This window comes from Vipera ursinii (genome assembly GCF_947247035.1).
Source record: "Vipera ursinii genome assembly, chromosome: 16".
NCBI lineage: Eukaryota > Metazoa > Chordata > Lepidosauria > Squamata > Viperidae > Vipera > Vipera ursinii.
The window spans coordinates 6,829,109-6,852,534 of record NC_139529.1 but is presented as its reverse complement, the minus strand read 5'-3'; the positions used below and the strand labels follow the sequence as shown (position 1 = coordinate 6,852,534).

At 49.1% G+C, this 23,426-nt stretch overlaps 1 protein-coding gene across 2 annotated transcripts in view; it reads right to left on the bottom strand.

The window, feature by feature from the left end:
* Positions 1–23,426, bottom strand: part of PNPLA7 (patatin like domain 7, lysophospholipase) — a 52,751-nt gene that overhangs the window by 11,472 nt on the left and 17,853 nt on the right. For both annotated transcript variants that reach the window (XM_083375030.1, XM_083375031.1), the window contains exons 19-26: positions 20,023–20,136; positions 15,761–15,821; positions 14,889–15,038; positions 8,986–9,049; positions 8,309–8,477; positions 7,447–7,629; positions 5,466–5,584; positions 1,525–1,681 (exon numbers count right to left, since the gene is read on the bottom strand). In XM_083375030.1, the coding sequence (XP_083231156.1) occupies positions 1,525–1,681; positions 5,466–5,584; positions 7,447–7,629; positions 8,309–8,477; positions 8,986–9,049; positions 14,889–15,038; positions 15,761–15,821; positions 20,023–20,136 (1,017 nt within the window). The remainder of the gene's footprint in view (positions 1–1,524; positions 1,682–5,465; positions 5,585–7,446; positions 7,630–8,308; positions 8,478–8,985; positions 9,050–14,888; positions 15,039–15,760; positions 15,822–20,022; positions 20,137–23,426) is intronic.

Sequence of the window (23,426 nt, the reverse complement as noted above, 5' to 3'; positions counted from 1 at the left end):
CCGGGTTGCTAACTCAACAATTTGGGGCAAGAAAGGTGGTAAAGATGGGGACAAAACTCACTGAACAGAGGTCTCCTTTAGCAACGTAAGTTTTGGGCTCCATTGGGGTCGTAAGTTGAGGACTACCCATTTACCGAGAGATGCTAAAATGGCTGGTGGGGGGGGGAGAGAAACCCTACTGTAGTGTCTCTTTTCTTGGGTCTTTTTTCCTCAATTAAGCAAGTCTTGACGAGCGCCGGGCTCAGAAATTCCCACGGACTCGGGTGCTTTCCCCACTCGATAAATCAAAGCGCCCCGTTTTGAAGGGGCAGGAAGACAGATTGGGTGGAATGCCCGCCGCCACTGTTAAGCAGGAGGTGAGCGATTCACGTACAATTCCCTGAGTTTTAGAAACCGTCCAGCAAGCTATTCATTCATTCCATCCACCCATCCATCCATCCAAAATAAAGTTCTCCGGTTGACGGGACCAAGAGACGGTCTCTTAGATGCGACCAGTCGCAAACGCACACGGCTTCCCTTTCACAACACAACTTCTGCTGCACAGCAAGCACAATAAAAATTGCTCAAGGCCAACCGTTACCTCAATTGCTTCTAAGCAGGGCAGCATGTGGAAGGAGAGAGAGAGAAAAGAAAATGAAGAGGAAGACGAGTTGGAGGAGAGATGGATTAAACGCAGAGCAAAGAGTTTAGGCCGTTTGCTCCAGCCTCAGACCAGACCAGAAAGCAGGCGACCGTGAGTTCTAGTCCCGCCTTACACACGAAAGCCGGCTGGGTGACTTTGGGCCAATCACCAGGAGACTGGGAGATCTAGTCCTGCCTTACACAGGAAAGCTGACTGGGTGACTTTGGGCCAATCACTAGGAGACTGGGAGATCTAGTTTTGCCTTATACATGAAAACTGACTGGGTGATTTTGGGCCAATCGCCAGGAGACGGAGAGTTCTAGTCCCAACTTAGGCACAAAAGCCAGCTGGGTGACTTTGGGCCAGTCCCTCCCTCTCAGCCCAGCCTACCTCACAGGGTTGTTGCTGTGGGGAAAATAGGAAGAGGAAGGGTTATGACGCATGTTCACCGCCTTGACTTATTTTTAAAGTAATAAAGGCAGGGTTAAAAAAAAATCTAAAACGAAATAAATGAAAATAAACCAATAGTTTCCATACTCCCTAAAGTCCAGTTTTAAGGAGAGGCCAAATGGTCAGAAAGGATCCACTCAGCTACCCAAGGGTGTGAATGAGAGGACAGTGGGGTCCGTTGGTGCTCTCTGAGCTGGGTGGTTTTCTTGCAGACGTTTCAGGACCCAACTAGGTAACATCATCAGGGCTGGAATGGAGTGGGGTTTGTGGCGAGGAGGAAGGGGAAGAGGAGAGGAGAAGAGAGGAGGACTGTGGGGTCCTTGGGGGTCTCTGAGCTGGGTGGTTTTCTTGCAGACGTTTCAGGACCCAACTAGGTAACATCATCAGTGCCAGGAGGGAGGGGCGAGGCTGCTCCTATTTTTACGTCCGACTGGCAATGAGATATCTCTTACCATGGCCCACTGCCGGGCCTTGATCCGCATCTGGGTGTAGCTTCGCTCTTCCGCGTACAGGGCGCCCATGAAGGAACCGATGGACGTGCCGCCAATCATGTCAACAGGGATTCCAGCCTCGTTCAGCGCTCTGATCACCCCGACTTGAGAACATCCTCTGTAGAGGCAGGAGTGGCAGGGTTGGAGAGAAGAAAGGTTTGTTGTTGTTGTTGTTAATTTAAAAAATTAAATTTCTTGCAGCGTACTTTTTAAAAAGGGTTGCCAGCACAAGAAGCTGGAAAAGAAGCAGTCAAAAGAAGCTGGAGAATTTTCTAGGAAGGAAGAAAGGAGAGAGCGAGAGAGAGAGAAAAGGAAAAGATAAGAAAGAAGGAAAGAGGGAGGAAGGAAGAAGTAAGGGGAAAGAGGGAGAGAGAGAGAAAGGAAGGATTAAGAGAGAGAAAAAATATGGAAGAGAAATGTTCTGAGGAAGGAAGGAAGGAAGGAAGGAAGGAAGGAAGGAAGGAAGGAAGGAAGGAAGGAAGGAAGGAAGGAAGGACTGAAAGATGCTGAAGTCAGAAAGGGAGGAAGGAAGGAAGGAAGGAAGGAAGGAAGGAAGGAAGGAAGGAAGGAAGGAAGGAAGGAAGGAAGGAAAGAAAGAGAGTGACATGGAAAAGATAAGAAAGAGGGAAGGAGGAAGGAAGAAGGAAGGGGAAAGAGGGAGAGAGAGAAAGGAAGGAAGGATTAAGAGAGAAAATATATGGAAGAGAAATATTCTGAGAGGAAGGAAGGAAGGAAGGAAGGAAGGAAGGAAGGAAGGAAGGAAGGAAGGAAAGAAAGTGACATGGAAAAGATAAGAAAGAGGGAGGGAGGGAGGAAGGAAGAAGGAAGGGGAAAGAGGGAGAGAGAGAAAGGAAGGAAGGATTAAGAGAGAAAATATATGGAAGAGAAATATTCTGAGAGGAAGGAAGGAAGGAAGGAAGGAAGGAAGGAAGGAAGGAAGGAAGGAAGGAAGGAAGGAAGGAAGGCAGGCAGGCAGGCTTTTGCTGCCTTTGGTCTCATGACAAGATCTCTTGCAAAAAGCAAAACAAAGATCCTTTGTGTACCAGGAAACCTGGTACACAAATGGTAACCAAATGGTAACCTGAGCTACTTAGCAGCGTCTCCCATCTGGGAAGCACAACGCAGGGCTCCAAATCCCACCCCCACCCCCCCATGTATTCTCTCCCCTTGCCTACGTGCCTCTGGCTCCCGTCTGCAATCAGGAGAGCAGCAGCACAAAAGGGTCCCTGGCCTTTGGCTACTAGGCAGCTGGTCAAAAACAGAGGCAATCTTCCTCTCTCTCTCTCTTTTTTTGGGGGGGGGGGCGGGGGCGGGGAGATTAAACTACCAGTCTCCACTGACACTTGTGGGTGCTCACGGGGGGGGGGCAAACCTCTGTTCTTATTGTGAGTTGCGTTCTGTCTGGCTACCTCTGGAAAAGCAAGCTGATAATCCTTGCCAAACACACTCCCAAGCTAAGAGCTGGATCGGAGAGACACCAGCCTGATTGCACCTGGCGTGCTTGCGTACGTGGCTTGTGTTGTGTAGCAGCTCTGGAGCTTCACAACTGGATTTTGCCCGGGGTGTTTGCTCAAGTTCACGATGAGCCTGATTATTAAATGCTTTATGCATTGCCTGCTCCTTTCCCCCTCCTCCCCCTGGGGTTTAAAACGGCACCAGAAGGCCCACATTTTGGGCACAGCTTTCCTGTGTTCGAAAGCTGCGCCTTGCAAGGCAGCTCAGCCCAATTTAGTTGCATTAGGACTTCCGAATGACCCAAAGTTGGAAGGTGACTTTGCTAAAATCTGGCTTCTCTTGAGATTTGGGGGATCGGAAGCACACCGGGGCTTCATCGGCCAGCAGAAAAAAAAAATGGGATTATCACTCCAGCCGAATCAGGGGGAAAAATGCTTTCTTCTGAACCGGAAATGCAGACGCCTTTTCAGGTGCTTGGCAACCCGGCTCAACTTACAATAGGTTGCAGTTTCCCCTGCTCCTCCGAACACAATTTGCAAATACTAGCTTTGTTAGTTTCCGGCAAGGAGGGCCCTTTGGCCGAATGCCTCCAGACCTACAAGACTGGCTTAACGGCGGCTAATAAAAAAAACCCTGAGCTGTCGGCTCAGCTCCTCGACTTAACGACCGCCGCAGCCTCCGATAAAAATAAATAATTTTTTTTTAAAAAAAGCTTCTGGCAAGCCAACGGGCACCTCGACTTAACGACCGCCGCAGCCTCCGATAAAAATAAATAATTTTTTTTTTTAAAAAAAAGCTTCTGGCAAGCCAATGGGCAGCCGAAGGAGGAAGGGCTCGCGGAACAAAAGGCTTCACTTGATCTCTGACAGGTTTGCCTTTCTGCTCCTCCACCGGGATGGAGCCAAGGCAGGGAAGGAAAGGAGCGAAATCTGGGATAGCTAACAAAAGGAAGAGAGGCAGAAACAGCTCGCGCGCTGCTGGAACAACGTGTGGGCGACTTTTAACTTATGGCAGCTCTCCCAAAATACTGGAACAATCAAACGAGGGAATTGCAGCCAGGAACTAATTACCCCTGTGAACGTACAGGAGAGACAAGAAAATTCCAAGGTTCGCTTTGTGGTGCGCAGCAGGCAACAAGCCAGCCCCTATCGCCCTACCCCGCCGCCGGGAGCAGCGAACTCCTCCGACAGACAAAGGAAGGGTGACATTTTCAAGAGCTGGTTGGCGAAGCCCAAACTCTTAAATTATCTCAAACCTGAAGAGTGTCACTGAGGCGGCAAGAGGGAGGGGGATGGGGAGCCGCTTTTCCAGGGCTGCAGAGTTACTGGAACAGGGACAAAAAAAAAAGAAGAAGAAGAAGAAGAGAGGCGGGAAGGGGACGGGAAAATATACACGGGGATCCGGAAGTCGCCCTGGGTGGAGATCTGGCCTCCAGAGAAAGCGAGGTCGAAATAATCTGTATATTTGAGGCCGGAGTTCTGCTATGAATCTCGAGTGAGGTTTCAGAATTGTATGCAAAGGGCTGAATTCTTAAACCCCAAGGAGAAATGGCAAAGGCATTGCAACTGGTGCACAGAACATGTGTCTGCCAGCTGTTTTTAAGTGGGTTGTACAAGCTGGCCCGTAAGGCTGTCTAATCCAACACCCCCACCCCACCCCACCCTGCTTGGTTCAGGAATCCAACTCAAGCACATCTGGCCATCCACCAAAGAAGACAGGACCACAGTGCAGATTCCCTAACTGTGTGGTCAAACCTTTTGACCTCTCTGGAAGGTTTTCCTAATAACCACCACTCTGCTTTCCAAATCCATATTTGGAGTTGGGGAGGGCTCAGATGAAAAATGGAGGATTTGGAAAAAGAGCTGAGGGAGGAGGAGGAGGAGGAGGAGGAGGAGGAGGAGGAGGAGGAGGAGGAGGAGGAGGGCAGCTGTGGGTTTTTTGGTATTCTCTGAGTTTGTACCCTTGCAGATGTTTCATTACCCAACTAGGTAACATTGTGCTAGAAAGGGTTTGAGAGTAGTAGGAGGAGGAGATGGATGGTTTGGGAGGAGGAGGAGGAGGATAAGGAGAAGACAGATAAGGAAAAGGAAGGTAAGAAAGACAAGAAGGAGAAGGAGGAAAAGGAAAAAGAGAAGCAGAAATGGAAGACGAGGAGAAACAGAAGGAGAGGGAAAAGATAAAGGAGAAGAACAAGAAGGAGACAGTCAAGGAGAAAGAGAAGATAGAGGAGGAGGAGGAGGAGGAGGAGGAGGAGGAGAAAGAGAGGGAGGAGATAGACAAGAAGAAGAACAAGAAAGAGAAGATAGTCAAGGAGAAGCAGAAGACGGAGAAGACGGAGAAGAAAGATCCAGCCATTTGTTGCTGTCACAACACAACCAAGAGAAGCCCGAAGGATTCTGCATTCTCAGGGAACACAGAATATCCCTCGTCTTCCAAAGCACTCTTACCGTGCTCCACCACCTCCGAGGACCAAAGCCACGGCATTCCCCGTCAAGACGCGAGCTAGCCGGGAGAAGTCGGAGTGTCTGTCTGCAGGTTTCTGGAAGACCCGTTCGTACATTTCTTTCTGCACGTGGGAGATCAGAGAGCAAATACAAGCCTTTCAGCATTGGCCCACACCATCGCGCCGTAGGAAGGAAAGCAGGAATACGGCCGATTAATAAGGAATAAGGGTGGTGTGTGTGGCTTTGGTTTTTTGTTTGCAAAGTCAGAACGTTCAGGTCTAATAATTTCAAAATTTCCATGGATCTAGGCAGTCCTTTGTGAAGGAAGGAAGGAAGGAAGGAAGGAAGGAAGGAAGGAAGGAAGGAAGGAAGGAAGGAAGGACGGAAGGAAGGAAGGAAGGAAGGAAGGAAGGGTAGAGATGAAGGAAGGAGCAGAAAGGAAGGAAGGAAGCAAAGAAGGAAGGCGCTATTACTATTGGTACAACCATTGATTTGTCCCTCCACAAACGCTCAGCTTCAATTTGCAAATGGGCATATTTTGTTATTTTTTTTTCTAGCTGGTTCTCCTCAATTCGTGCATGTCCTGGTACTGCCATATCAATGAACCAGCCTTTTTTTTCTTTTCCACAATAGTGGTGTCAGGCATGTTGTGGGTCAGATGTCTGTCTGTATTATTATTATTATTATTATTAATTATTATTATTGCAAAATAAACTGCTCTTCTCTTCCTTGCGCAACACTAAGCAACTTTACAGGCCAAGCAATTGTCACGGCTTGCATTTCCTTGTTCAAAACAGAAGACATTTCTGTCCCCAGGGTACAAAAATCTACATTGAGTAGGCCAGGAAGAAACTCATTCCTTGGCTCTGCTTCAGGGTTAGCTGCAAATACCATGCAAATACCATCATTTTTATTCTGATAGTTCGGAGAAATGACCGAAAGAGGCGACTTAAAACGTGCCTGCTGTGAAGCAAGCTTTTTTTTTTTTAAAAAAAAATCTTTTAAAGGAGAATCGGCTAGGGGGTGGGGTGGTCTCGCCAAGGACCCCAGAGGGAAGGGGAAAACCATTTGGACTGGGGGGGGGGGCGGAAAAATAGCAGACCAAGGGAAGGCTAAGGTATGACAGGTTCCTAGATTACGTTAGATTTGTTGTCATTTTTTTTTACTGTGGGCCCAGTGGCACACATTAAAAATGAAATCCAGTCGCTTGCTCTCAAAGTGTGCACACACAGAACTCACATTTAAACATGCTAGGCCTCTCTATTTGGTCCTCCAGCAGTCTGGTGTAGCTAAGGGAGAAAATATACACCAATGAAAACAAACAGGTGCCCAGAGAGGAATAACAAGGTCCCTGTAGCAAATGTATGGGGTGCCTGGGGAAAGAGCAGCTCGTCCTTGGGTGTGCAAACCACTAAGACTCAGGGTGCTCGTTGTGAGCATCTCTTACACAGCTCAGAGCCTTGGCATTACCTACAAGTGGTTCTCGACTGACAGCCGTTCGTTTAGCGACCGTTCAAAATGACGATGGCGCTGGAAAAAGCGAGTTGTGCCCAGTTTTCACACTTGCGACTTTTGCCACAACCCCCTGTGGTCAGGTCAGGGGATTCAAATTTGGGCGTTTCGGCTTTTGTTCCCCCTCCTGGATTGCAAAATTCAGAATCGAAACACCAAACTGTCAACCATGGGGTGAATTCCCACATCCCAGCCACCAAGGCTTGTAAGTGGCCCGGAGTCACTCGGCTGAGTTGGGCGGATTTAGAAAAGGAAGGAAGAAAAGGAAGGAAGGAAGGAAGGAAGGAAGGAAGGAAGGAAGGAAGGAAGGAAGGAAGGAAACCAGCCAAAGCACGGGACAACACAGCGCAGCGTAGAAACGCAGCCAGCATCTGGGCGATGGACACCCACAGATTCGGGTGACATCCCAGCTAAGGGTTGACCCCGCTTGCAACTCAGGCACGGATCGGGGACCCACGGCGCAGCCCCTCACCAGTTTGGGCAGGCTCCGCCGGGAGAAGACTCGGCGAGGGCAGCGGAGATGGAGGTGGGCCGAGCACCAGCTTCGCATGTTGAGCCACTCCACGGTCCGGGAAGGAAGAGGACCATCTTCTCGATACAGCAAAATCAGTTGTTTCTGAGCTCGGACAGCCGTGTTCTCCAGCATCCGTTCCAACTGGTACAGAAAGTTGGGGTGGGGGGATTAGCTGATGGTTACGGTGGAAGGCAGGATGCAATCGGAAGAGGGAGGGGCTCCTTCAAAGAGGGCAAAGAGCCCACCCAGTTTAGGAAATCTGGTGGGCAGGAAGTCAGCAAGGATGAAGCCTTCCTAGCTCTTCCTATAGTTATGCAAATCGTGGCTTTAGTCCGGCAAGATTCTGTCTGTAGGCAAACAACAATAAACTACCGTCTTTGACTTACAACAGCTCCTCCAAAGTTACAACGGGACTGGAAAAAATGGGACTTGTGACCGGTTTTCAGTTACAACTGTTGCGGCATCCCCAGGGTCGTGTGATCCCAGTTCAGATACTTGGCAACTGACTCCGACTTAGGACGGTCGCAGTGTGCCAGCGTCACGCGGTCTCCACGCGACCAGCAAACTCAATGGGGAAGCCGCTCAACCACTGGGTTACTAACTTCACTGCTGCAGCGATTCGCTGAGCCACCGTGGCAAGACAAGGCGGTTGCAAACCTTACTCAACAACTATCTCATTTCGCGACAGAAGCTTTGGGCTGGGTTGGGACCGTAAGTCAAATGTTATCGGTACCATTTTATTCCCCACCCTCAAGTTTGGCGTCTTAACGAAGCCGGGATCAAAACGGCATCCTTTGTGACCGCTTCCGGCATGACTCACCTCCCCGACGGTCGGCTCCTGCTCGCCCAGGCCCACAATCAAGATACAGTCGGCCTGCCGGATACAGCGCTGCGTCCAGGGCGTCAGGGCGTCGTCTGACTGGTAGAGCACAATGCGGTGCATGTCCTCCTGTTGGCCCAACCAGCTGGATAAGCGGTACTCGTGGATGCTAAAGGAGGAGAGGGGAGAAAGAGGAAGGAGAGGGCGGTCAATTTCTTTTGAGGCCGGTCACGAGGCATCGGCTACAATCCGCCGGGTGGGTCAAGCGAGGAGCCTAAGAAGACTCTTCCTAGCATTCTGGGCTTCCGCAATTTAAGGGACTTGCGAGGGATTCGAGTTTAATGATGCTCCCTCAGCTCTGCCTTGGTGCCTGCCAAGCTTCCACTTGGTGAGGCCCTAAGCCGGTGTTTCTCAGTCCTCCGAAGAAGGATGCTTTGCGCCATCCTTCTACTCTCTCCGTGTCTCTGGAGATTCTCAGTCCTCCAGGTCATGGTTGGCCCAAAGGGGCTTCTTCCACCAGGCAACTGGACTTTCTTGTTTGTCTCTTTGAAGACCTTTCCCTTCTCGTCCGAGAAGCTTCTTCAGCTCTGGAGCTTCGCCTCTGAAGAAGCTTCTCGGATGAGTTTCCAGTTTTTAGGGGTGGCTTACGCTGTCCAGGGGAGAATGAAAGTCCTCACCTGTCAAGAGCGGCGGAGCCAAGCTGTTGCTTGATGTTGTCGCTGGTGAGCAGCAGGGTGGGACCTGGGAAGAAGCCAGTGAGCTACTTACAAGCAGGGCCGCTGATTTGCCCTGAAGATTTTAACTCCAAGGCTTGTTATTTCCCTGCGCTTTTGATTTTCCTGTCGCCAACTCGGCATCCCTCCAGGGTGCAGCTAAGCCAAATAAAAAAGCTTGGGAATGAAAGTAGCATCCGTCAAAGCATCCTAAGCAGCAGAACCAGAAGTCAGGAGATCCTGGATGGGAATGTGACTGAAAGACTCGTATCGTGAGGAATTACAGAATCACTAGACTTTGTGTTCTAGTCCAGCCTTAGGCACCAGGCCAGTCCCTTTTGCTCAGCCCTAGGAAGCAAGCAATGGCAAACCACTTTCAAAAAACTTTGCTTGTCCAAGCGGTCACCAGGAGTCAGCCCTGATTTGAAAGTACCAATATCCAATACATATATCTTTCTTTCTTTCTTTCTTTCTTTCTTTCTTTCTTTCTTTCTCTTTCTTTCTTTCTTTCTCTCTCTCTCTCTCCCCCTCCCTCTTTCTCTCTCCAGGTGAAGGACAGAACGTGTGGAAGAAAATCTATCCACGTGGTCACTAAGAATTGATTCCAATTTGATGGCACATGATCAATCTACCCACAATTGGGATTTTATATCCCATTTTTTTCCTAGTCAAAGAGCACTCAGGACAGCTGGATTGTCGCAGCTATTTCCTAGGGATGGGTCAAGCTTTTCTTCTTTACAAGAGCCATGATGCTAGCCCTCAACATCACAGACATAACCTCAGGAAGAAAAAGAAAAAAAAATCAAGGAAGCAGCAAAGGACCAAGCAGGATTTGCGTGAATGAGAGGCAGAGAAAAAAAACAATAGAAATTCCACTTTTCTTCCTAAATAACATTCGCCAAATGGCTGGTGGCCTACGCTTCTCACTTCTCAGATCCTGTACAAAAGAACCAGCATGCTTTGAATCTAACCACACGTCTCTGGTGCGTTGCTTGGTGACAAGAGCCCGCTTGTCCTAACTTGCTAAGCCAACTTCCACAACGGCCCCAGTGGTTCACCAATCTTTAGCTTGCATGTTTGGATTGCAGCTCCTAGCTTCTGGACACATTTTTCCTCCCATCTTAGGATCACCCCCAAATCCCTTTTAATCATCAACCCTGTAAGTTACAGCTCTGGCTTCTGGAAAAATAACGGCTGAATGGGCAGTTTTGACGGCTAGATCTAAAGGGGAGCAAAGTGCCAGGGTTCCCTTTGTAGAATAACTGCAGCTTGGCAGCGTGTTAAATTGAGGGGGGTGGGGGGTGGGTGGGAAGGAAGAGAAGGGGATTAAGTAAAAAGGAAGAGATCAATGTTGTGCCAGAGCGAAAGGTCAGGAGCTACGCAGACAGGCATGCTCGGGAAACATGGAACGGGAACCCAGCCAAAAATATATAGCCCGCGCTGCATAAATAACTCATCTTCCTGTTAGCAGAATGGAGCGCTAGGGAAGGAAAAAAAAAGATAAATAGCTCAGGGCTGAAATATAAAGCAACTCAACTGGGGAGGCAATGGGGCAACAGAGTCTCCATCAGACTGCAGGAAAGAGCAGCCTGGATCCAAGGGGAAAGGTTGGAAGGAGAGACGGACGCGCATGAGGATCATGGGCTTGGAAGGGACCTTGGGAGATCTTCTAGTCCAACCCCCCGCCCCCGCTCAAGGCAGGAACCTTATACTATCCCACACACGTGGTTGCCCAGTCTATTTTGGGAAAACTCCAGCGATGGAGCAGCCACAACTTCGGAAGGCAAACTGATCAACTGCTCTGTTGGAAAAAATTTTTTTTTCCTTAATTCTAGGTTGGATCCCTCCTTCGTCAACCTCCACTCCTTACTTCTTGTCTTCCCCTCTTTGGAGAACAGGTTGATCCTTCTTCTCCATGACAGCCCCTCAAGGACTGGAAGACAGTTATTATGTGTCCCCCCCCCCAATGCTCCAACACTGGAGGTTTTTAAGAAGAGACTGGACAGCCATTTGCCTGAAATGGTATAAGGTTTCCTGCCTGAGCAGGGGGTTGGACTAGATGACCTCCAAGGTGCCTTCCAACTTCTTCTTCTTCTTCTTCTTCTTCTTCTTCTTCTTCTTCTTCTTCTTCTTCTTCTTCTTCTTCTTCTTCTTCTTCTTCTTCTTCTTCTTCTTCTTCTTCTTCTTCTTCTTCCTTATTCTTATTCTTATTATTATTATCCTTATCTCTTCCCCCCCCCCCCCGCTCTCTCTCTCTCTCTCTCTCTCTCTCTCTCTCTCTCTCTCCCTCTCCATGATGGCTAGTACGCTTCCTCAAAGAAAGATAAGCTGCAGGTGGGAGAACACAGCATTATTGTTCAAAGCGGCAAAAATTCCTTTTGCTTTTCTCCTCGGCAGGAGTTTTAATTAGCTTCTCTTATTCCATCACGATCTGCATTCTGTCTTTGTTCTGTTTATATTCAACTTTTTTTTTTCCCCTCTCTCTCTCTCTCCTTAACATCTGTTTCTTCCCTTTTTTCCTTCCAACGCAGATCATGCCCTTCTGGCTAGACTGAAACACAGCGGGCCAAAGAATTTCAAGGCTGCTCGTGACAGCCAAATAGATAAATAGTTTGGCCAAGTTTAAAAAATGTGTGCAGATAACGGAATCTGAGAGAGCAGCGCTGTGTTTTTGAATTGTTAGGCTTTTTAATCTGCCTGGATGCTTTCATGCACTTAAGGTGTTTTCACGATCTGGAACTCCACCTTTTGGAAAGAAACCACAGATACATAACTGAGACCTGAAATTCCATTGCTAAACAAGGGGCCGATTCTACGAGCTTTATTCAAACATATTGCTCAACTTGTTAATTTTGTATAAATTCACCAACTGTGGCTCCACTGTCAGAAAAGAGAGAGTGTGTGAAAGAGAGAGGAAAAAAGAGAAAGAGAGAGATAAGCAGAGAAAAGGAAGAGAAAGAGAAAGAGAGAGATAAACCCTGATTTGCTTCTTCTCACAATGTCCAACTATCTCAGTCTATAACCCTTTCCCCCCCCCCAAAAATCGTTTCTTTCCATTGCAACTTTGAGCAACGGGCTTGTTGCAAGATTTACGATGCCCAACTGGCATTAGAGAAAGTTTTATGGCACCCGGCTTTTAATTTCATTACCAATTGTTTAAATGCATTTGTGGCAGGACGACCAGTTGTGTCATAAACTCTGCACATTATGCCAGATTTATGGAGACGGGTTATTTATTTAGATTCGTTAAGATGGACTGGCTGGCCCGGGCGTTTTCCCCACTCCGCAGTGCCATTGGTTAGGGGCTGTGCAGCAAAAAGCCACACACACACACACACACACACACACACACACACACACACCAGCTTCTGCAACGCAGCAGGTGCTTTTGTCTGACAGCCTTTTTAGAGGACGGAAAAAGCATCCACACAGCTGGCCCCTTTTCCCTTCCCTCCCTCTCCACCCCCATCCCCCCATCATTTTTGGATGACTCATCATTCCAGCGCATAAAGGAAAGCTGGGTGTGCAGCTCACATCACACGTCTGTTTGCTGGAGCATCGTTCTTAGACCTGGGTGGGAAGCTAGCTCTCACTCTAACCTGGCTTGGAAGGAGACCCACCTTACAAACAGTCCTAGGCTGACAGCCACAACCCAGCCCCTGGATTTCTGCGTGGAAGCGAGAAGTGAATTTCGACCCGTTTTACGACCTTTCTTGCCACGGCCGTTAAACCTGGCTTCCCCAACTGACTTTGCAACAGGGGATCGCCTGACCCCGGGATGCTGCGACCGTCATCAAGACGAGTCAGTTGCCGAAGCCTCTGAATTTTTGATCATGCGGCTGCGGGGATGCCGCAACGGTCGGTTAAGTGCGGGAAAACAGTCATTAAGTCACTTATTTCAGCGCCGTGGTCACTTTGAATGGTCACTAAACAACTCCAGGACTACCTATAGGAGAAAGGGAAGAGACAAAGCCAGGCCCTGATTTTCAAGAGGAAAAATAATCCTTACAAGATGGTACCGAGTTCTGTTTGAAATAAGATTTTTTTTTTGCCCAATGCAAAGCTTCAGCTTTACCGCTCGGTAAAACCGGCTCCGAGGAGATGCTTTGGAGCTCATGTTTTATGGTCTGAGAGACGTCGGAGCTTTTTCCCACGCTCTGGAAGATGCTTGGAGGGGGGAAAAGGGGACAATTATGCCCTTGTGTGCCACATAATTACATCTGGGAAGGAGAGTGACAAGAGGCGAGCACAGGGTCCCCGGCTGAGATCAGCAGGCTAAGTAACTTCCAGACTGTGGTTGATTTGAGCATAGCTAGTTGGAAAGAGGTCAAGAAGAAGGCAAGCGGTTCCTCTGGTGAATTGTTCTGCCTGTCAGGAATTTCCCCTTACTTCTAGGTTGCTTCTCCCTTTGATAATCTTCCACCCATTACTGCTTGTCCTGCCCCTCTGGTGCTTTGGAGCATAAATTGAGCCTCTTGTCTATGGAGACCCTTCAGCCGTGCAGCTCCAAGGTGCTTTTTCAAAAGGCAACTGGGCTTTCGAAGGAAAAACAAAGAAAAGTCCAGTTTGCCTTTTGAAAAAGCACCTTTGGGGCAAGGTGACCCCCCACCCCACCCTCCTCCTTCTGTGGGCGGCCCTTCAACTAGGGGAAGACAACTGTCAGGCCCCCTTAACCCTTCTCTTCATTAGGTTAGATATATCTTAGTTCCCTCAGCCATTCATCGTACAGTTGAACCTCCAGATCCCTTGTCATCTTTGTTGATAAGGGTTCTATGACCAGTATTCACCAAAAAAAAAAAAGAAAGATGTTGTGACTCTAGAAGGAGTGCAGAGAAGAGCAAGAAAGATGATTTGGGGGTCTGGAGGCTAAACCGTATGATGAACAGTTGTGAAAGCCAGGGATGGCTATTCTAAGGAAGCGAAGGACTAGCGGGGACCTGACAGGCGTCTTCCAGTACTTGAGGGGCTGTCATAGCCAACAGAGGGTCAACCCGTTCTCCAACGCCGAGGGCAGGAGAAGAAGTAGCAGGTGGGAGACGATTAAAGAGAGATCCAATGCCAGAACTAAGGAGAACAATTAACCAGCGGAACAGCCTGCCTCCAGAAGTTGTGGGTGCTCCATCAATGGAGGTTTGCAAGAAGAGATTGGACAACCACTTCTCTGGAAAGCCTTAGGGTCTCCTGCCTGAGCAGGGGGCTGGACTAGAAGACCTCCAAGGTCCCTTCTAATTTGTGATGGTTTGTCGCACAGCCAGCCAGATGTTCAAAGGAGCTTAGGGGCAGTTTTCTGGGCAAAATATTTTCAGAAGTGGCTTGCTGTTGCTTGCCTCCTAGGGCTGAGAAAGAGCGGCTGGCCCAAGATCGCTCAGCTAGCTTCGCCATTAGAACTCACAGCCTCCTTCTTTCTAAGCCTGATGCTTCACCTCAAGGCCAAACCAGCTCTCAGCCCGACATTACCCTCAGCTAAAGGTGATGCGCTGGAAGTGAGCGTTGAAAATAGATCTGGGTTTTATTAAAATGAACAGAACTACGAGACCAGTAAGTGTCAGAATGGCAGGGGCAATTCGAAAGGAGCTTGGCAGCTTTCCAGGAGATCTGGGATGACCAGTCAGCTAAGGAGAGAAGAACTATCTCCTCTGAGCTATTATGAGTCGCTCACGACGTGATTAGATCTGCTCTCTCCACACTGGATATAAAAAAGGGCAAAGAGGAAACGCGCAGGAGACCAAACCCTCCTCGAACATCCCAATCTACGGGGGCCGCTCCAGCTTTCTTCAGACGGGCCACCAAATTTTGAGAAGGTATCCCCCGGATGTCCCTCTCGCCCCACGGACGGTCTGAAGCCACCAGAGGCCGGGAGGTCTTACCGATGGCGCAGAGGGCGTGCTTGAGTTCCAGGGTGAAGGTAGAGAGGGGAACATCTTCAGAGACAGGCATGATGGCCACCGTGGCGAGGTTGCTGGCTGGATTGCTGGCGTCCCACTTGCTGCTGGCAGTGTGCAAACCCAACTGGTGCCCTGTAAGGGGGGGGGGGGAAGAGAAGGAAAAACAAAACCCCACTGGAGAAGACCGTAGGCTGCTTGCCCACGTCCCCATCTGAAGGAAGAAGCATCCAGAACTCCCCAAGCACAAAACTGGCATTCATCTGAAACTTGAGAAGACGGGCCCAAATCTCAAGAGGCGCGACAGAAGTAGGTTTGTCAAGCAACGGGCGAAATCAGGAGATTCAAATACGTAGAGGTATTTCTTGACTGAACCACCGTTCTTTTAGCGACCGTCCGAAGTTACGACGGCATTGGGGGGAAAAAAAAGAGACTCACGGCCGTTTCTGCACACTTAAAACTGTCGTAGCATCCCAAGCGGTCAAGGGATTAAAATTCGGACGCTGGGCAACTGATTCGTATTTAGGACGGTTGCAATGACTCTGGGGCCCTGTGATTCCCCTTTTGCGTCCTTCTGACAATTGGGGGGGTGGGGGAGGTGAGCCAGATTACACTTAGCCACCCTGTGACTAATTTAACAACCGCGGGTATCCGCTTAGCAACCGTGGCAAGGTAGGTTGTGAAACGGGGCAAAACCGGCTTAGGAAATGTCTCACTTCACAATTCCGGGCTGAGTTCTGGTCAGTAAGTGAAGAACTGCCTGCATACAGTCGGATCGTCCCATTCTTCCTCCCGTGATTCCATACGCAACCGCCCCACGCCCCCAGCCCCCAGCCCCAAAGCATTCCGTATCTTACCCCCTTGCTGGAGATTTCCAAGGATTTTCTCACCCAGCAAATGTATAAGCCGCGTCACAACCTGGAGAGCAAAGAGAGGATGGGGGAAAAAAAAACAAGAGATGTAATCCGCACCAGGGATCCACACTGTTGAACAGGAGCAGGGAAAAACTTTTCAGCTGGAGGGCTGCCAAAACGCTGAGGAGCTTTTTATCACAAAAAAACAACAACCCACCACCATTTCTATTGTCTGCTAAAGAGACGGATTAACCTTCATCTTTCCGATTCTGTTCAAAGGGGAGCCTGGCGACTTTTTTTTTCCTAAAGGGATCTTCCTGAAAATCAACGCCAACGCTCCATGAAAGGTCAGCATCCGTCCTCCTTGGACATAATTCATCTCGTTCCGGGGTACATGTGGACAATCTGAGCTAGGACTTGTTTTGGATACGAGACCAGGGACTTCCGAGCCCGTTGGGAAAACGGCGAGGAGGCGATGGGCAAAGACAAGAGGACGGGCAAACGCAGAGCAAGGGAGGAACAAAACGTCTTCCAGGTTTTTTTTGTTTTTTAATCCCATTTATATCCCGCCCTTCTCCGAAGACTCAGGGCGGCTTACAATCTAAGAAGCACAAACCAATGTGCTTAGCAGTAGCCTTCATTCTAGTGTATATGCCTGCTTGTTAGGGCTTTCACACACACACCCCAAGCGGCATTATTACAAAGTCAGCTTAATTGCCCCCAACAATCTGGGTCCTCATTTTACCTACCTCGGAAGGATGGAAGGCTGAGTCAACCTTGAGCCTGGTGGGACTCGAACCTGCACTAATTGCAGGCAGCTGGTGTTACTTAAGGAGGCATTAGCCCACGGCTCCACCGAGGCTCTTCCAGGTTTCCTCAGCCAAGGGAATGGGTCAGCTTCAGGACAAAGCTTGAAGACCCTCTTCCCTTCCTGGCTGTGTAACTCACAACGTGGCATTCTTCCCAGCTGCCAGTGGCGCTTGCAACAGAGCTGGAAGGGACCGCGGAGGTCTTCTAGTCCAACCCCCTGCTGGGAGCAGGAGAGCCCGTATCATTCTGGACAAATGGTTACCCAGTCTCTTCTCCAACACCTCCTGCGATGGACTGTCTGGTGGGCAGTGGGAAGAGAGCAAGGACAGACCCTCCCTAGCAATTCAGAGTGGATCTATATTGATGCAGGTCGTTGTTTTTATCCTGGCAGGTTTCTGTCTGCTGTGGTGAATGACAGAAAAGAAACTACTCAGAAGTAGCTCCATACGTTTTTTTTGGGGGGGGGGGAAGGGAAATGGACATTTTACTACTTAGTTCTTAAACTAAGAGCCAAAAATAAGCTTGCTTCGTACAGCTGGGGGGAAAAAGTCAGAAGTCCTTCCTTGTATATATGTGGGTTTTCCAACAAAGGAGAATCTTTGTAGCTCAGGGCTGAAACGAGGGGCCCTCGGTGCCCTCCGAGCTTGGCTGTTTTCTTGCAGACGTTGCATGACCCAAACTAGGTAACGTCCTCAGGGCTGGAAGGGTGTGGGGTTTGCTCTCTCCCTTCTAGCCCCGATGATGTTGGGTAGACGAAGCGCCAGCCAGGAAGCAACCAAACTCACCGAGTATCAAGGACCCCCCCCCTCATTCGTGCTCTCCTCTTTTATTTTGTTGCACACTCTTTTCGTCCTCTTTGGATTCTTCGCTCCTGTGAGTTTCTTTTATTGGTCAAAGGCAATAGATATTTATTTATTTATTGTGTTTATATACCACCCTATTCCCGAAGGAATCAGGGCGGTTTTACAGGGCAAAATTTAAAAACAATACAATACGATGATGATGATAACTTTGTCACTTTGAATGTACACCAACCAATATAAAATTAAAATAAAATTAAGTCTAGCCCCCCCAAAAATTAAAATCGCAATTCAAAATCATTAAAACCCCTCAGTCCAGGCCAGATAGCTCAAAGAGCCAGGTTTTTAGGTCCCGGCGAAACGAACAAAGGTCGGGGGCAGTCCGGAGTTCCGTTGGCAGTTGATTCCATAGGGCAGGCGCCCTATGGAATCAACTGAAGACCCTCTTCAGTTATCTTATTGGAAAGAAGTCAGTCCACGTGCCAGGGTTGCTTGACGTCAGATGCCTGGGCGGGCAAGAGGCAGGCGGCTTGTGTGGACGAGGTTCAGGACCAGGGAGGGGTGTGAACCTCTGAAGCCCACAAAGGTCAGGGCGGAGGGAGGGGAAAGAGGGGGGGGGGTTCCCCGCAGCCTGCTTTCAGGTGACACCACGGGCTCAAAAACAAGTGTGCAGCCCCAGCACAGCGAGCTGCCTTCTACCACTGGGTGAGTCACTCCACGGCTGCTATGGCAACCTAACAGGAACATCAATTTGGGGTGGGGAACAATGCGTCTGGCACGCACTCTCCTTGGGAGTTTAAAAAAGCTGCTCTGCTTGGGGAAGGGAGGCATGCTGTCCTCCCCCACCCCTCTTCTCTATAAATCCCAAAGATGTCAGTAAACACGGTTTGGGTTTTGTTTTTTCAAAAAAAGAAAGTGGGGGGGGGGGAAAGTTGCAATCAAGACAGCCAAGTTGTTTTTCTCCAGCAATTTTGCACTTCCTTCAAATCTTTACAGCCAGCATGGAAAAGGGGAAGGAGTCCTGGCCACTTCTTGTTGCTGTCAGGAGCGAATCTGTCTCAATAAGAGCAGAATAACGGAGCTGGAGGGGACCGCGGAGGACTTCTAGACCAACCCACTGCTCAGCCTTGTCCGTGCAGAGGATAATGTGCGCGGTAGTCTATTGGGAGCGAACGTGGGAACAGCTGACCGGAGCTGTGCGTGGAATCTGCTCGTGGGGTGGAGCAGTGGAGAACATCAATGAAAGGGACGTAAAGGAACAGGTCTCTCCCCCGAGGCCGGACCCTCTGAATCTTATAAGCAGAACAGGAAAGCAACGATGGGTTTTGCTCCGGCGTTTGCCCCTAGTCCTCGACTTACGACACCAATGGGGGAACCCGAATTCCCAATGCTAAGCCAGCTGGTTCTGAAGTCCAGTGGTTGTAAGTGCGAGGACTGGCTATATAAATCACTCCTTTCAGCAGAGTTGTGACTCCAAATATTCGCCAGACGAAGGTAACTCAAGGACCAAAGTCTCTCCATCGTATCTAAAACCATAATGTTATGATCATTTTTTTTAAAAATGGATGTTTTTTCCCCCCCTGATGCTGCTCAGAATATGCCAGACACCCTCAAAGAAGCCCTTAAGAAACACCCCGATCGTCTTGGCGTTCATGTCACAATCAAAGTGCGGCTTTTAAGCACTGCTTACTAAAGTAGGGCAGGGAAAAATAAGTCAAATGCAGCTCCGTGGCCCAGTTTCTCCTACGAAAACCGCAACAACTGCTTTGCGAGGAATAATAGACAGACGGAGCGCTCTTCTAAAAATAAAGTAGCTTTCAAACGCACACAGGTTGTCAGGGGGACACACTGGCAATCGCCGTGCTACGGCGGGGGCAAAATAAAAAAAAAAAATTGAGTGGGCCAGATCCTCATTTAGACAACAACACGCATTAGAAACCTGGGCTTTTGCTCTCTTCTCGTCTTCCTTACGCAACGGGTAAGGAAGATTTTAGTTTCCAAAGCCCCGAAAGGCAGAACAAGAAGCAAAGGATGGAAGCTAATCAAGGAGAGAAGCAACCTAGAACTAAGGAGGAATTTTCTGACAGTGAGAAGGATTAAGCAGTGGAACGGCTTGCCACCAGACGTTCTGGGTGCTCCATCACTGGAGGTTGGTTTGTAAGAGACTGGAAAGCTTACTTGTCTGAAATGGTATAGGCTCTCCTGCTCGGTCACTAAGAGCCTTGGTGGAGCAGTGGGCTGATGCCTCCCTAAGTAACACCAGCTGCCTGCAATTAGTGCAGGTTCGAGTCCCACCAGGCTCAAGGTTGACTCAGCCTTCCATCCTTCCGAGGTAGGTAAAATGAGGACCCAGATTGTTGGGGGGCAATAAGCTGACTTTGTAATAATGCCGCTTGGGAGGGGTGTGAAAGCCCTAATAAGCAGGCATATACATAGAATGAAGGCTACTGCTAAGCTTGTAAGCCGCCCTGAGTCTTCGGAGAAGGGCGGGATATAAATGGAATTAAAAAATAAAAATAAAAATGACCTGTTGTAAGTTGAGGAGTACCTGTACTCTGGGCAAGTGGTTTTGTCTACTAGGTGAGCTGTGGGATTGCTCTCTGCAGGGACAATTCTTGACTTGAAGTGAGATGGCAGGCAGAGCACCCTTCCTACCTGTGGGAACTTGCGTTTGATCGAGCTCAGAGCACCTTCGGGAAGCTTGGCCAGCTCAGAATCCCGAACAGCGTGTACGGTCGTCGCCCTGGGCTGGTGAGTGAGCGCTTCAACCTGGCAGAAGGAGGCAAAACTGTTCTTAAAATTGGGTCGGAAACCGTTGACCCGTCGCCGAGAAGGCCCGGGTCATCTTTCGCAAGCAAAGTTTGTACTGAATCTGGACATTCTGCTTCTTCTTTGCAGCCTTTCTCCCCCCCCCCACCCTAGTTATGACACCCGGCCATCCCCAAAGAACACTGTAGAATCTCAGAACCGTTCCTTTAAAGCAGCCCTTGCCTGAAGAGTCTCCAGATGTACGGACGTCAGCTCCCAGAATTCCCCATCCCCTGTGGAGAATTCTGGGAGCTGAGAAAGGCACTTTTCTGAAGAGCTGGCAGGAAGGAGTCTGCTTCGACCGACGGGATCCGAGGGTTTCTGGCAAAGGCAGAACAAATAGGAGAGAATATTTCTAGCTCGGAGTTGAACTGTGGGGTCTTTGGTTGCTTCTGTTGAAAGCAGCCGAGCTCAGAGAGCACCAAGGACACACACACACACACACACACACACACACACACACACCAAATGCAAAAGAGCACAAAAGCAGGCGATGAGCAGTGAGTTGTCACTTTCTGCCCAGCGGGGGCCGCTGACATTTCATGCTTCGAACTCAGACTGGTTTCCTGCTGCTTTGCTCCACAATAAACCTCAGCTGAGCAGAGCAAGAGAGACCCAAGTCAGCCGATGCTTAGCAACCAATGGAATCATAGGACTGGGAGGGACCTTGGAGGCCATCTAGTCCAACCCCCTGCTCAGGCAGGAAACCCTATACCGTTCCAGACAAAGGGCTGTCCAGTCTCTTCTTAAAACCTTCCAGTGTTGGGACATTCACAGCTTCTGGAGGCAGGTTGTTCCACTGGTTTAATTGTTCTCACGGTCAGGAAATTCCTCCTTAATTCCAGGTTGCTTCTCTCCTTGGTTAGTTTCCATCCGTTGCTTCTTGTCCTGCCTTCAGGGGCTTTGGAGAAGAGCTTGACCCCCCCCTCTTCTTTGTGGCAGCCCCTCAGATATTGAAAGGCTGCTATCATGTCTCCCCTAATCCTTCTTTTCACTAGACTAGACCTACCCAACTCCTGCAATGGTTCTTTGTGTGTTTTAGCCTCCAGTCCCCTTTATTGCTCTTCTCTGTACTCTTTCTAGAGTCTCAACAACTTTTTTTCTTTTTTAATATCGGGGCAAGCAAAACTGGATGTGATTTTTTGAGCCAGTTACGTGAAGGAGAATGGCGTCTGTTTTTAGCTGATTGCTTTCCGCTTTTGAGAGCACGGCAACAGTAGCCAAAGAGGTGCCTTCATCCAAAGCCTCTGGAAATGGGGTGCAGGCACGCTTAAGGATGGGAACTGGAGAGGGAGAAGGAGAAAGAAGAACAGCCAAGAAGAACACAGCGCTGGAGATTCTGCAAGAACAGAGTGTCCCTTTCAAAAACTCTCCTAGGGCCACTCCTGCTTGCCAACGATCTGAGTCCTACTGAAGGAAAGCCAACATTTCTGGCACACCGTTGAGGCCGCCAAGACGCTTCACGTTGAGGAAAAAAACGGGAGTGCTCTCTATTGATGAGTAGACAAGTAGAGTCTGTACACCAGGCCAGAAAAAAGGAGACGGACGTCCGGCATGGAAACGGGTCTCCAAAAGAGCTCGTCTCCTCCGGGGCGTTGCAAAGGAGAAGGAGAACCTCAATGTGCAGGCAGAAGGGGTGAACTTCTCAACAGGACTAAAGGAATGGACTTGCCTTCTTGTCCTTCAGTTCTTACGGGACTCACAACATAAGAGCAGCTCTGCCAGAGGAGTCCCATTTCAGCCAATCGGATATTTTGTGGAGCTCCATCAGCATGGAGAAAAGTTACCGGCCATTCATGGTGGTTCTATAAAGAAGTCCTCACGGGAGACTCCCTTTATATAGAAAAATTGCCAGCTTCCAGCCCTTGTGATGCTGTGTCCTACGAAATCTCCAAAGGCCCCTCTCTTTTGGAAGAGTTCAGGGTTCTCAAGCAGGCACCTTAGCAGAAAAATATCCGAAAAGAGCCAAGCCAGGGGATATTCCAAGAAGATGGATTACATCAAAGCATGCTCCCTTTATAAGGGTAAATTAAATTGGCTCTCCACTCGGATTTCAACCCAGCCTTTAAATCAAGCACTGCATGGAAAATTGCTACTTGCATCCCAGACAAAAAGGAAGGATTAATCACCTCATTTATTTTTTTTTCCAGGTTGAGATAAGAATCCTTGTTATCCTCAAGAGGCAGGGCACTTAAGAACCATTTACACATGCGTTGGTGCTTTGCAAAAAAAAAAAAAAGCCAGGAAATCAGTTGAAGGAAGGGAAAGCAGGAACACATTTTAATTAGCCGAGATCGATGCTATTGACGCCCGGTTTTGTTTTGTTTTTTTGGTTATTATTCAAAGCAAATGAAAAGTAAATCCTTTCTACAGTGCGAAGGTTTTGGCACTTATTCAAGATTATATCCTCCGGAGTCCTTCCGGTGCAACAGGCGGGATCAATTACCATCCATCTTTCAAAGCCTTTAGAGTAGCGAAGGCTCTAGACCAGGGGTCGGCAACCTCGGCTCTTTTATGACTCGTGGACTTCAACTCCCAGAATTCCTGAGCCAGCATAGCTGACTCAGGAATTCTGGGAGTTGAAGTCCACGAGTCATAAAAGAGCCGAGGTTGCCGACCCCTGCTCTAGACTAAAGCCCTGTTTTTTCAATAGCAATCATAAAAATAACCTGCAAACCTTCAAAATAGACTCTTGTTCAGAGAGGCCGAGAAACATTTGCCCAAAGTCAGCACCCGTGGTGTTCAGTTTAACCTCGACGTTTTAGCTGCTGCTCGCTGGAATCCAGGCTTGTAAAGAGCTACTGTGGAGACCATTCTCACTCCCTGCTTCACAATGCTGGCTTATCGGTTCTTTTTATAAACCATAATTTATAGAGCGCCAGTTTGGGCTAACGCCAAGCCAGAAAGCAGGAAACGGTGAGTTCACGTCCTGTCTTAGCCATGAAAAGTCAGCTGGGTGACCCTGGGCCAATCACAAAGAAACGGTGAGTTCTAGTTCTGTCTTAGGCATGAGTCTGCTGGGCGACTTTGGACCAATCGCCGGGAGACGGTGAGTTCTAGTCCCACCTTGGATACGAAAGCCGGCTGGGTTACTTTGGGCCGATCCCCAGGAGACGACGGGATCGACTTCTATTTGCAATTCTACTTCCTTCAGGCAGTCCTCGGCTCATGGCCGCAATGGAGCCCAACGTTCAGGTTGCAAAGTGGGAAACGGGCGAGGCGAGCCTTGCCCCCCTTTTCATGACTTTTCT